Source organism: Erythrolamprus reginae, chromosome 9 (assembly GCF_031021105.1).
Source record: "Erythrolamprus reginae isolate rEryReg1 chromosome 9, rEryReg1.hap1, whole genome shotgun sequence".
Classification (NCBI taxonomy): domain Eukaryota; kingdom Metazoa; phylum Chordata; class Lepidosauria; order Squamata; family Dipsadidae; genus Erythrolamprus; species Erythrolamprus reginae.
The window spans coordinates 56,762,183-56,774,933 of NC_091958.1; the positions used below are offsets into that span (position 1 = coordinate 56,762,183).

The 12,751-nt window shown below is 48.0% G+C and overlaps 1 protein-coding gene across 10 annotated transcripts in view; it reads right to left on the reverse strand.

Annotated features, from left to right (window-relative positions):
- Positions 1–12,751, reverse strand: part of TOM1L2 (target of myb1 like 2 membrane trafficking protein) — a 35,211-nt gene that overhangs the window by 14,321 nt on the left and 8,139 nt on the right. For all 10 annotated transcript variants that reach the window (XM_070761425.1, XM_070761421.1, XM_070761417.1 and 7 more), the window contains exons 2-10: positions 10,824–10,908; positions 9,319–9,397; positions 9,015–9,164; positions 7,463–7,597; positions 5,869–6,015; positions 5,627–5,743; positions 2,893–3,026; positions 1,184–1,232; positions 447–570 (exon numbers count right to left, since the gene is read on the reverse strand). In XM_070761425.1, coding sequence (XP_070617526.1) covers positions 447–570; positions 1,184–1,232; positions 2,893–3,026; positions 5,627–5,743; positions 5,869–6,015; positions 7,463–7,597; positions 9,015–9,164; positions 9,319–9,397; positions 10,824–10,908 — 1,020 coding nt within the window. The remainder of the gene's footprint in view (positions 1–446; positions 571–1,183; positions 1,233–2,892; positions 3,027–5,626; positions 5,744–5,868; positions 6,016–7,462; positions 7,598–9,014; positions 9,165–9,318; positions 9,398–10,823; positions 10,909–12,751) is intronic.

Consider the following 12,751-nt stretch of genomic DNA (forward strand, 5'->3'; position numbering starts at 1 on the left):
TCAGATTCAGGAGAAGGACCAACTGGGAAGGAAATGGTCCCGTCCCCCTGCCCTCTGTGCGATGCCCAAGACTCGGAGCCGGAGGAGGGACCCCAGGAATCCATGAAACGAGACACAGCTTGAGGGTAATGTGGGACGTAAATTCTGACTCTAAGAGCCCGACTGGGACACACACAGACTTGCGCACAGCATGGCTGACGGTGGAGCGCAAGGTAATGAAAGGTTGTGTCTTATCGCAGGGATGTATTGTGCATAAATCTGTTATGAATGGAAAAGGGCCTCGTGGCGCCTAAGAGTTTCCTCCTACAGAGCTGCCAGCATCCAACACCGGCAACTACCTAAGCACACTTGGTGATCTCTCACGTTTCAAAGGCCCTTGCTGTGGACTAGCGTCTTGAGACCTCCTCCAACTCTTTGAGAAACGGAAGGGAGACTAAAATACTCACCGAGCCCAGCGAGCTGAGAGGAAAGGGTGGCGGCGGGGGCCGTGTTTCCGACCATGGGGCTGACCACCGCTGGGGACCCAGGGCCCAGGTCTATTAGGTTGTCCTCGCTCACGTCGCTGAGAACCTGCAGGGGCACATGGGGTGGCAGCAGAGGTCACACCAGAGGAAGGGCATCCTGGCTGGATCACGGGAGTCAGAGGCAGCACCGGGCGCCTCTGCTGAAGCCCAGGATGTTAGGGCCAAGAAGGGTGTGGGAGTGTAATACAGGCACCCACCCCCTTCAACCTCTCTCCAGAGGTTCTTCCTTTCCCTGGACAGGTCATCTCGGCTAAAAGGGGCAGAATTCTGCCTGTGCTGAGCCTTCTCTCCCAAAACAGAGGAGGAGGACGAGGAGGACCAACTACCCAAAGAAAAATAAACAAACCCCAGGCAGAACTTGGATTGAGCCATTTGGGCCACCGTCCTGCTTTTCTGACTAGGACGATGGTGTTCAAAGCACAGGCAAAGGTTGAATTTCCAACCCAGGAGTTTCCACATTATCCTTCTCCTGACCAGCTTGAAATGGCTGGATTCCTCCCCATCAGCCAGCAGACCTTCGACTTTGCCGACAAAGGCGCAACCGGTGATGCTTAATATTCAGGGTAAATATTAGCGATTCCCAAGGGAAGAGCAGACTCTGGTCTCAAGGACAGAGAGTAGCCGTTGCACCGCTTAGGAAGGCTGGCGGGAGGACTTACCCCGTTGCTTGAATTCTGTGTGGATCGGCCCAGCCGGTAGCGTTCAAACCTGCAGGAAGACGAGCAGGGATTAAAAAGGAGGGCGGGGGGCAGTTTGGAAGGAGTGCGGACCTTCACCCAAAAGAAGAAATGACCGTGGAGCTGGAGGGGGAAGAGCTGACTCCAGGTAAGACACCCAGGAGAGCACTACAAGGCCCATATGCCATTATTTCCCCATCCCCCTGGTTTCCCTATGGAAGGCAACCCAAACACCACCCAGGAAGTGGGTGCCTGCAGAGAGAATGCTTTGGGCCCTATCCAGGAGACGGATTGGCAGTTCCTCCAGGGAGTGCTGCTTTATTCATTTAACTGGATTTATATTCTGCCCCTCCATGAGGTGCTTACAACATATAAAAACCACAATGAAAAAACAACTTAAATCCAATTTAAGTTAAAATTAACTAGTCTAAAAATCTAAATTTATTTCCAATCAATCGCTCCCATTCACACAGCAACCATATACTTCTTTCTTGGGCCCGGATGCAAGTAATTAATAGCCCCAAGCTGGACGAAACAAATGAGTCTTCAGACTCTTTCAGAAAGCGAGGAAGGTGGGAGCAGTACAAATCTCCAGGGGGAGCTGGTTCCAAAGGACTGGAGCCCCCACAGAGAAGGCTCTTCCCCTTGGCCCCATCAAGCAGCACTGTCTAGTTGAAGGCCGACTGTGGGACCTGACCAGTCTCTGGGACTCATGGGGCAGGAGGCAGTCCCATAAGTAATTTGGTCCGATGCCATGCAGGGCTTTATCGGTCATGACCAATACTTTGAATTGTGTCCCGAAACCAATCGGCAGCCAATGCGGCCCGCCAAGATTGCTCTCCCTCCCCACCCCAACCCACCTCAGGCCATACTGAAGCACTTAACTGGCCTTGATATCTGCTTCCAGGCAAACACGCCCCTACAAAGCAGATCAAATGCTTGTGACCTGTTTGCAGGGCAAGGCCCACATCTGGAATGCAATTATTGTGACGTTCCTGTTTTTGCGCATGGATGGCTTTTTCCAGGAGGCCCTTTCTGGACATCTAGCGTCCAACTGTGCACATGACACCCCACCCAGCCAGGCCTCCGTGTAGGCAGCCAGGAGTCAATTATCGACAGCTGAAGAGCCGAGAAAGAACGCAGCTCTGGCATCTGGTCAACTAAGCAATGTCGCCTGGCGGGACCCAGGGAAAGAGTCTTCTCTGTGGTGGCCCCGGCCCTCTGGAACCAACTCCCCCCAGAGATTAGAACTGCCCACATCCTCCTTGCCTTTCGTAAACAACTTAAAACCCACCTCTGCCGTCAGGCATGGGCGAATTGAGATCCTCTTTCCCGCTAGGCCTTTACAATTCTATGCATGGTATGTATGTTTGGTTTTTATATTAATGGGTTTTTAATCATTTCTAATACCAAATTACTATTGTACACTGTTTTGTTGTCGCTGTTAGCCACCCCGAGTCTCCGGAGAAGGGCGGCATACAAATCCAATAAATAAATAAATAATAAATAAATCTCCCCTGCCTCCTGAGAGGGAAGGTGAGAGGGTGAACCGAGAAGCCCCGGAGGTAGAGCAAAGGCCAAAGAGGAAATCCTCCTCTTTGATCCCCAATGCTGTCGCTTGGAGGGGAGGCCTTGGCTGCCTTTGTGCCGGAGGATCTGATTCCTCAAAGAGGGTAAGAAAGAGGCCTCACCTCTCGTATCGGAGGAAGATGTTGTTCAGGTCATCGTTGGCATGAAGCAGCTCCTCGGTGACTTCTTCGTTGGACACCCTGGAGATCAGCTCCACGATCCGCTGCTGCATCGCTCGGCAGGTGCGGTTCAGCTCCTAGGAGAGGAGGAAGGGGGGGCGGCTGAGAGCGAGGAACAGCCTCCAGGGGTGGCACCACAAGCACTTTCGCCTCCAGGAGGAGGCCCTGCTGCCTTTGGGAGGGTATGTTTGCCCGCAGGGGTCTCTTAGGGAGGCTGTGGCCCTCATCCGGCCTCTCCTGTCAGGCTGTTCTGTCTCCCTCTGCAAAAGGGGCCCACCTCTTGCCTCCCAGAGACCAATAAGAGCACACAGGGTTGGCCTCCTCCAGCTCCAGGTCCCATCGACTAAGCAATGCAGGTTGGTGGGACCGCGGGGGAGGGCCTTCTCTGCGGTTGCCCTGGCTCTATGGAACCAACTGCCCCCCCCCCCGATGTCCGTACTGCTCACACCCTATTGGCCTTCCGTGTGGCCACAAAGACCTGGCTCTGCCGGCAGGCCTGAGGCCCATGAACTGTACATATTTCCTGACCAAACTCTAATGATTGGGGTGTATGCATGCGATTATGACTGTTTTTATACAAATGGGTTTTTAATACGGGGTTTTATAGTTTTTAGATATTACTTCTTCTTATTGTTTTGTCCCTATTTGTATTTATATCATTGTTGAAAGCCGCCCTGAGTCCTTTGGGATTCGATTGCATAGAAGTCGAATAAATAATAATAAATAATAATAGCAGATCCACCTCTGCCCACTGAACAATATAACCCCCTCCCCCCAAGATTTTCCTTGAGTTGTGACCCTTAACAAAAGGCAGTCTGAATCTGGAGGCTTCCCTGCCAGCGGAGTGAGAAGTCAGCAGAGGGGGGACAGCGCCAGGCCTTGGAGAAGGAGAAGCCGCAGCAGCTGCCTGGGCTTCCTCGGCCGTGACTGGCGTTGGGAGCGTGGCATCCGCCTCCACTCGGGTCCTCCAGCTGCTGCAACAGCTTGACGACCAGGGTTGGCCAACGTTCAGCTTTCATCTCGTCAGTTTAGAGCCAGACGGTGGCATTTCAGGCGCTTGGACTCAGAGAGTGGAGACAGACTGACACCAGCATCGGGAAATTGCCTTGGGCACCAGTGCTGCTCAGTGGCTTCTATTGTTTGGCCCTATTTCTAAGAGGCAACAACCGACCAGCCATCTATCTCGGTTGCTTTGATCCAAGTCCCTAAAGGGGCACCAACGGACAATGGCTTGCTCTCTGTCACCCTGGAAGGCCGGGCAGAGAACGATGGGCTTAAAATCCCAGGAAGACAGGAAAACTTTGCCTCTGGCTGACGTGAGCCCTACTCCGCAAAGCCTCCTGCTGTGGGCAGTGTTCCCTCTAATTTTTTGGGGGGGTGGGCGGAAAAGTATAGTGTCTGAGCGGCACTCCCTTCGGGACTGGGCAGCACAGAAATAATAAATAAATAAATAAATAAATAAATACATACATACATAAACAAACAAACAAACAAACAAACAAATAAAAAACCCACTCTGTTTTGCCTCAGAGAATTTCAAAATAAAATACTGTACTGTGTGTCTATAACAGTGAGCTCATAATAGGGCAACTCTATCAATATCAAAATGCCACTTAAATAGTTGAGCTAGTTTCAAACTAGATTTTGATTTTCTTTCTCTCTTCCTTACTCCCATTCTTTTTCTTTCTCTTTTCCTCCCTCTCTTTTTTCTATCTGTTTCTCTCTCTTCCTCTCTTCCTCTCTCTCTCCTTCCCTCTCACTCCTTCCCTCTCGGCTTCTGGGCAGGTTTGGAAAACTCTGAGTTGATGATGATTTTTAAGTGAGCGATTGCTCACTGCTCAGCTTAGAGGGAACTATGGCTGTGGGTCCTTTGGAAAAGGGGAGGCCAGGCTGCCTGTGACTTCTGGCAAACAAGAGGAGCTGGGAAGGGGAAGAGAAGGGCTGGGGGCAGGGGTCGCTCCATAGATGAGTATAAACATCTGTCACAAATGCCGGAAACTGGATCCTTCCCCAAGCAACAGATCCATCATGAAGGACCAAATGAGCCTGCAGCTCTAGGTATCCCTCCAGATTAAAGGCTCCGAGTCCTTCAAAACCAGGAAAGATCAAACAAATCCAGAAAGCCCTCAACTTATGACCATGATTCAGCTTTCCATCCTTCTGAGGTCAGTAAAATGAGGACCCAGATTGTTGGGGACAATAGGCTGACTCTCTATAAACTGCTTAGAGAGGGCTGGAAAGCACCGGGAAGCGGTATATAAGTCTAAATGCTAAATACTATTGCTATAATTAAGCCCAAAATTTCTGTTGAGACATTTATTAAGTGAGTTTTGCCCCATTTTACATCTCTTCTTGTCACTGTTGTTAAGTGAATCCCTGTTAGTAGCACAGGGGTTTAGTGGATCTGGTTTCCCCGTTGACTTTGCTGCTCAGGTGGTCACAAAAAGGGGATCAACCATCATAAGTCTGAGCCAGTTGCCAAAGGGGGGGGGGGGGGTTCCCTCCATTTTCATCACGTGACGCTGGGGAGGCTGCAAGGGTGGTGTGAAAAACCGCCCAGGGAAATCACTTTTTCCAGTGCTGTTGAAACTTGGAATGGTCACTAAATGAGCGGTCGCAGGTCGAGGACTGCCCGCGCAGAGGGAGAGCTGGGAAAACGGCCCTCTGATAGATTCACCTGCAGTAACTCCAGGTCCGAGGAATCCTCTTGCCCAGGAACCATTTCCGTCAGCATCTCCGACATCACCTTGGTGTTGCCGCGAACAACGTCCAACTCGCTGCGTAACCGTGCAATCTGGCAGAGGGGGGGAGGAGGGGGGAGAAGGCCGGGCAGGCAGGGAAGGAAGGAAGGAAGTGCTTGAGCAGGGGCAAAAGCTAACAGGGGTCTCCCCCTCCGAGCCCCTCCCTCCAGAGCCCTACCTGTTCCGTGTTGGCTATGATGGGGCCGCCCACGCTGAGAGGGGGGCTCTGAGGAGCCGGGAAGGAGGTGGGGGAGGTGCTGGAGCTGATCTTCTGCTGGGACTGGGACTTGTGCATGTTGGCAGCTGGGTCGATTTCTGGAATGCTCTAGCAAAGGAAGGGGCTCTTGGTGAGAGGGAGGCCCCGCCCTCATTTAAATACGCAGAGGGGAGGGTGTCTGCGTGTGTGTTTGTGACTGCCACCTAAGCCAGGGGGTAGGCCAAGTGGGGCTCTTCTGTGACTGGTGGACTTCAACTCCCAGAATTCCTCAGCCAATCGTGCAAGCTCTGGAATCCTGGGAGTTGAAGTTCACAGGTCACAGAAGAGCCCACTTGGCCTACCCCTGACCTCAGCGGCCTGGAGGCCCAAAGATTGAGCAGCCTCCCATCCAAACAGCTACTAGCCCAGTGATGGTGAACCTTTTTTTCCTCGGGTACCAAAAGCACATGGGGATGACGAAAATGGCCTCCCCCCCCCCCCTCTCCCGCAGGCTGGAAATGGCCTGTTTCCCAACTTCTGGTGGGCCCAGTAGGCTTGTGTTTCACCCTCCCCATTCTCCAAAGGCTTCCCTGGAGCCGAGGGAAGGTAAAAACACCCTCCCCATCCCCCTGGAGGCTCTCTGGAAGCCAAAAACGCCCTCCCAGAGCCTCTGTGCAAGCCAAAAATCAGCTGGCTGGCACACACATGCACTTTGGAGCTGAGCTAGAGAAACGGCTCGTGTGCCAGCAGATCTGGCTCTGCGTTCCACCTGTGCCATAGGTTCGCCATCACTGTACTTACTAGCCCATCACCCTGGCAAACAGGGTGCTAAAGGCATCCGGGGTTCAGATCCTGCAAGGTTGTTCTAAAAGGTAGCTGTCTTTTCTGGCTCAATAAATGTTCGGCGATAGAAACATAGAAACATAGAAGTCTGACGGCAGAAAAAGACCTCATGGTCCATCTAGTCTGCCCTTATACTATTTCCTGTATTTTATCTTAGGGTGGATCTATGTTTATCCCAGGCAGGTTTAACTTCAGTTACTGTGGATTTATCTACCACGTCTGCTGGAAGTTTGTTCCAAGGATCTACTACTCTTTCAGTGAAATAATATTTTCTCACGTTGCTTTTGATCTTTCCCCCAACTGACTTCAGATTGTGTCCCCTTGTTCTTGTGTTCACTTTCCTATTAAAAACACTTCCCTCCTGAACCTTATTTAACCCTTTAACATATTTAAATGCGATGTTCTAGGACAGTGTTTCCCAACCTTGGCAACGTGAAGATATCTGGACTTCAACTCCCAGAATTCCCCAGCCAGTGAATGCTGGAACTGACCTGGGGCAACATCTCGTGTGTCTATAGCAGCGTTTCCCAACCATGGCAACTTGAAAATATCTGGACTTCAACTCCCAGAATTCCCCAGCCAGCATTGGCTGGCTGGGGAATTCTGGGAGTTGAAGTCCAGTTATCTTCGCGTTGCCAAGCTTGGGAAACACTGTTCTAGGGGTTCACTACACTACAATTTATCCCCCTCTTTCACTTGCAGTTTCCTTGGGGGAGGAGCCGAGGAGACTTACTCTCTGTGGGGTGTGTATCGGAGACAGGGCATCCAAATCGGCCACGGGAAACTCTATGCCTTTCCTCTTGAGCTCTTCGTAAATGTGCACCACTCCTGTGAGGTCAGGGCTGCTTCGAAAGGCATCCGCCCAAGCCTGGAAGGGGAAAACAAATAAAAAGCAGGGAGGATTGCCCGGCTGTTTCTACACAATCTGTATTCCTTCACTGGGGCACCAGGGACCGGTTCCATGGAGAGAGGAGGTTTTTCCCCAGAGTGGAGCGAGTGTGGTTTCATGCGCTGCCCGCTTTCTGGTGTGCTGCAATCCGGTGCCTGGAGGTTGGGGACCCCTGCACTAGGTTGTCTAAACTGATGGGTTTTTTTCTTGGATTAATTACAACAGAGAGGTCATGAGACACCCCCGCCACACACACACACACACACAATAGCCGCAAGAGAGGGCCTCTCTAGAGACCCTCCTGAAATTACCCCTCATCTTTGGTGTGGTGGAGAGAAAAAATATGAAACAGATTAGAACCAGTCATTCATCCTGACCCTGTTGCTTTGGGGCAGGGAGAGAGACTTTTATATGCTATTCAAGGGTCAATGATGGCATTCAGACCCTCAAACATCGCGCAAAGGAATCAGATTGTTACCCGGAAATCTTGCGGAGAGCTGCCATTTCAAGTTAAGAAGGAGGCAGCTGTTGAATGACAACTGGAAATATTAGGTAGGTAGGTAGGTAGATAGGTAGGTAGGTAGGTAGGTAGGTAGGTAGATGAGAGATAAATGATAGACAGACAGACAGACAGACAGACAGATGATGATAGATAGATAAATAGAAAGAGATAGAAAGATAGATAGATTAGATAGATAGATAGATAGATAGATAGATAGATAGATGAGAGATAAATGATAGATAGAGACAGACAGGCAGACGATGATGATAGATAGATAGATAGATAGATAGATAGATAGATAGATAGATAGATAGAGATAGATGGATAGATAGATAAATAGAAAGAGATAGATAGATAGATAGATAGATAGATAGATAGATATAGATGATAGATAGATAGATAGATAGATAGATAGATAGATAGATAGATAGATAGATAGATAAATGATAGAGAGACAGACAGACGGACAAGAAAGAGAGAGAGAGAGAAGTGATGGGTTTCCAAAAGGTTTTACTGCCAGTTCTGTGGGCATCTCATGGCAAGGCTTGGGGAGTGTGGCGGGGGAAGGATCCTGCAATATCCCCATTCCCTCCCCATTCCTGGAGATGGTTACTGCAAAATCCCCCTTTCTTCCCAATCAGGACTTGAAAGGCAGAGAATAGATGGGGCCGGGGCCAGTCAGAGGTGGTATTTACTGATTCTCCGAACTACTCAAAATTTCCACTGCTGGTTCTCCAGAACTGCTCAGAACCTGCTGAAACCCACCTCTGAAGATATAAAAAGGACTAGCGACCTGCTCAAAGCCGAGCCAGTGGAAGCTTCAAAACGAGGTGGGCTTAAAACTGTTGGGATTTGGGATGCTATGTGCTCAGACCTAAAATGAAGACAATGTACCTGAATCAGGGCAAGGACTTTATCCTGAACGATGGTGGGAGGATTGTTCTTGGGTGAAATTATTTTAACCAGGACGCCGTCTATGAAATCTCGGTTTGCTACGAGGATGTGGAAGCGATGGCCGCAGTTCTTTACACACGTTTCCAGGACCTTGGTGTGAAAAACACATTTCAGGTGCAGAAGAAAGAGTCAACAGCATCCTAAAAAAAGAGAGCTGCTCGGTTGGGTTCTAAGGTGATGGACTTGCCCCCCCCCCCCGCCCCCCCCCGCCCCCAGTCTCCGGACCTTGATTTCTTGTACTTACCGTTAGAGCGAGCATCACCTCTCTGTAGTTTTTGTTTCCGTTCAGCCTCTTCTTGAGTGCTCTCACGGCATCCTTCGGGCTGAGGAGGGAAGGAGGAGAGGATGGCGAGTGCTCCAGGTGTCTCTCAAGCACAGGAACAAAACAACCTGGTTTTAAGCTGTTTTTTGCACACCTGTTTTGAACCTGGGTGCTTGGAGGCATCGGTGTTTGCTCAATTACAGTGGAGCATCTCCAAGGAGAACACAGTCCCCCATGGGAACACACACATGCTTTTAGCCAAATAAAAAAAAAATACACCAAGCCAGGCCAGGAGCTATGAAGATGCTGCAAAGAAGCCAGCAAAAAGATGTTGGTTTTGTTATGCTGCTGACTAAAAGGAAACTGCAGAAGATGGGCCAGCAACACCGCTACGGCGTTTAAACGCAGAGCCGCGTTGGACTAAAGTATTCCAGCTATTTGAAACATTATTGAACAATTTCTTGAACAACACCTTACAGAACAAGCTCATCTTAAGGCTTAAAATCAAATACTGGGGGCTGTTTGGCTCACACAACTTCAAGTCACTGGTCCATTCAGAGGCATCTTCTCTGCTTGATTAGGGTTAAGGCAAGTGGACACTGTCTGCAGTTACCGGCAGCTGAACATCTAAACTGCTGGCAGAGATCACCTGACCGACAAGCAACTACTCTTCCCAGAAAAACTTAATATTAAACTTCATATTAACCGCTCCAAACTTGACTGTAATAAATATGACTTCAGTAACCGAGTTGTCGAAGCGTGGAACTCATTACCGGACTCCATAGTGTCATCCCCAAACCCCCAACACTTTACCCTTAGATTATCCACGGTTGACCTATCCAGATTCCTAAGAGTCAGTAAGGGGCGAGTACAAGTGCACTAGAGTGCCTTCTGTCCCCTGTCCTATTGCTCTCCTATATCTCCTATACCTTCCTTCTATTCCTATATCTCTTCTTCTATTCTTTCATTGATATGTTCTATTCCTATATCTTCTTATCTATTCTTTCTTAGATATATTTTACTATGAGTATCTCCTCTATAACCTTCATCATGTATTTTACTATGTGTATATAGATATAGATATACCACTAAAACCCTCATTGTGTATTGGACAAAATCAATCAATCAATACATAATCAAAAGTCCAAAGGAAGTCCAAAGAAAGTCCAGAGTGCCTTCCGTCCCCTGTCCTATTGCTCTCCTATATCTCTTATTCCTTTCTTCTACTCCTATATCTCTTCTTCTATTCTTTCATTGATATGTTCTATTCCTATATCTTCTATTCTTTCTTAGATATATTTTACTATGAGTATCTCCTCTATAACCTTCATCATGTATTTTACTATGTGTATATAGATATATACCCACTAAAACCCTCATTGTGTATTGGACAAAATAAATAAATAAATAAAAATAAAATAAAAGGGGGCCTCAAAAATTGCAAAGGGCAATTTTGCCACCAGCTAACAGGGTGTGCTTACACCTACCCTTCTTCTGTCTCATTGATGATGTCGCATATCTCCATGTTCAGCGTCCAGTCTTCGCTCTGGAGGGAGCCATCAGTGGCTTTTTCTGCAAGGCAACCAAATGCGTCACTCATTTTCTGAGAAGTTGACAGCCAAACAGGTTAGCTTCACCAATAGCTCCGCGCAGTACAGCACACGTTATTCCGTCAAGATTTTCTTCCTTCCGAGCAAATGGTGCGTCGTAGAGTTGTTCAGAATTACATACAAATATATGGCCAGCAGACTGTGTCACAGTTTGATTTGATTTGATTTATTGGATTTGCATGCCGCCCCTCTCCGGGGACTCGGGGCGGCTAACAACAATAATAGAATAGTATACACAATAATCCAATAGTAAAAACAATTAAAAACCCATTAAAGTAAAAACCAAACATACATTTAGACATACCATGCATACAATTGTAAAGGCCTAGGGAGAAAGAGTATCTCAGTTCCCCCATGCCTGACAGCAGAGGTGGGTTTTAAGTAGCTTACGAAAGGCAAGGAGGGTGGGGGCAATTCTAATCTCTGGGGGGAGTTGGTTCCAGAGGGCCGGGGCCGCCACAGAGAAGGCTCTTCCCCTGGGTCCCGCCAAGCGGCATTGTTTAGTTGACGGGACCCGGAGAAGACCCACTCTGTGGGACCTAACTGCTCGCTGGGATTCGTGCAGCAGAAGAAAGTTTGCAACCTGAAGGAGCTAAAGTTTAGAAAACGACCCATAAAAGGTACCAGGAGAAGGAAAAAATTTCAGAAGTAGCTTGGAAAGGAAATACTACTTTGAAATCAAATTGTGAGTCTGTCAGCTTTCAGCCATCTGCTATAGCAACCTCTTCTGGCCAACAGCACTCGATCACCTGTGCTGTTCTTTATTGACCTTTTTCCTTTTGTGCCCGAAAGCCTCTTAAGGAGGGGAAGACCAACAGTTCATAAGTCTTTTGACTGGTGCCACATGCAATATGAAGCAAGCAAGAAAAATCCATAACCTCTTGCTGGGGCGGCGGGGAGCAACGTTATTAGCAAAGTCCAGGTCATGCTATCAAACTCAGTGCGCAACATTTTTTGAGACCAAGAACTGAATTTTGAATGATGTGGCAAAAAGCAGGAGATTATGCCTTGGACAAACAACCAGTTTGTTTTTAATACATCTGCATTGAAATGTAATTATTATGGTAATACACTAGCTATTTATTTACTCTCTTGTTACATGAAAAATTACTGTTTGGCAACAATTTTCAAAGCACATGTCTTTTGTAAAAAGGTCTCAGGCTGAACATTTTTTATCTAGGTTAAAGCTGACAAATTGTAACTGGGTATAACTGGGGCGGGAAGACACACACACACATACTGTTAAGTACTTCATATTAGCAAGAGATAAAGCATATAAGTCAACCAATCTATTTCTTGCTATGTGTTCCTTTTGAAGATTTAATGTTCAGTTCCTGAGGATTTCCTATTGCAATATAATCCATCTGAAATAGGCTTATGGCACCACCCAAAGCACTTTACAATATGGATGTGTTCTGGCCTATACAGTGTTATTTATCTGCAGAAATATTCAACCACCGAGTACCAATCACATCCTGGTCCAGCATCTTGTCAACTTATTCATAGCAACTAATTTACAACAAGTACTGCAGAGAACATAGAAACATAGAAGTCTGACGGCAGAAAAAGACCTCATGGTCCATCTAGTCTGCCCTTATACTATTTCCTGTATTTTATCTTAGGATGGATCTATGTTTATCCCAGGCATGTTTACATTCAGTTCCTGTGGATTTATCAACCACGCCTGCTGGAAGTTTGTTCCAAGGATCTACTACTCTTTCAGTCAAATAATATTTTCTCATGTTGCTTTTGATCTTTCCCCCAACTAACTTCAGATTGTGTCCCCTTGTTCTTGTGTTCACTTT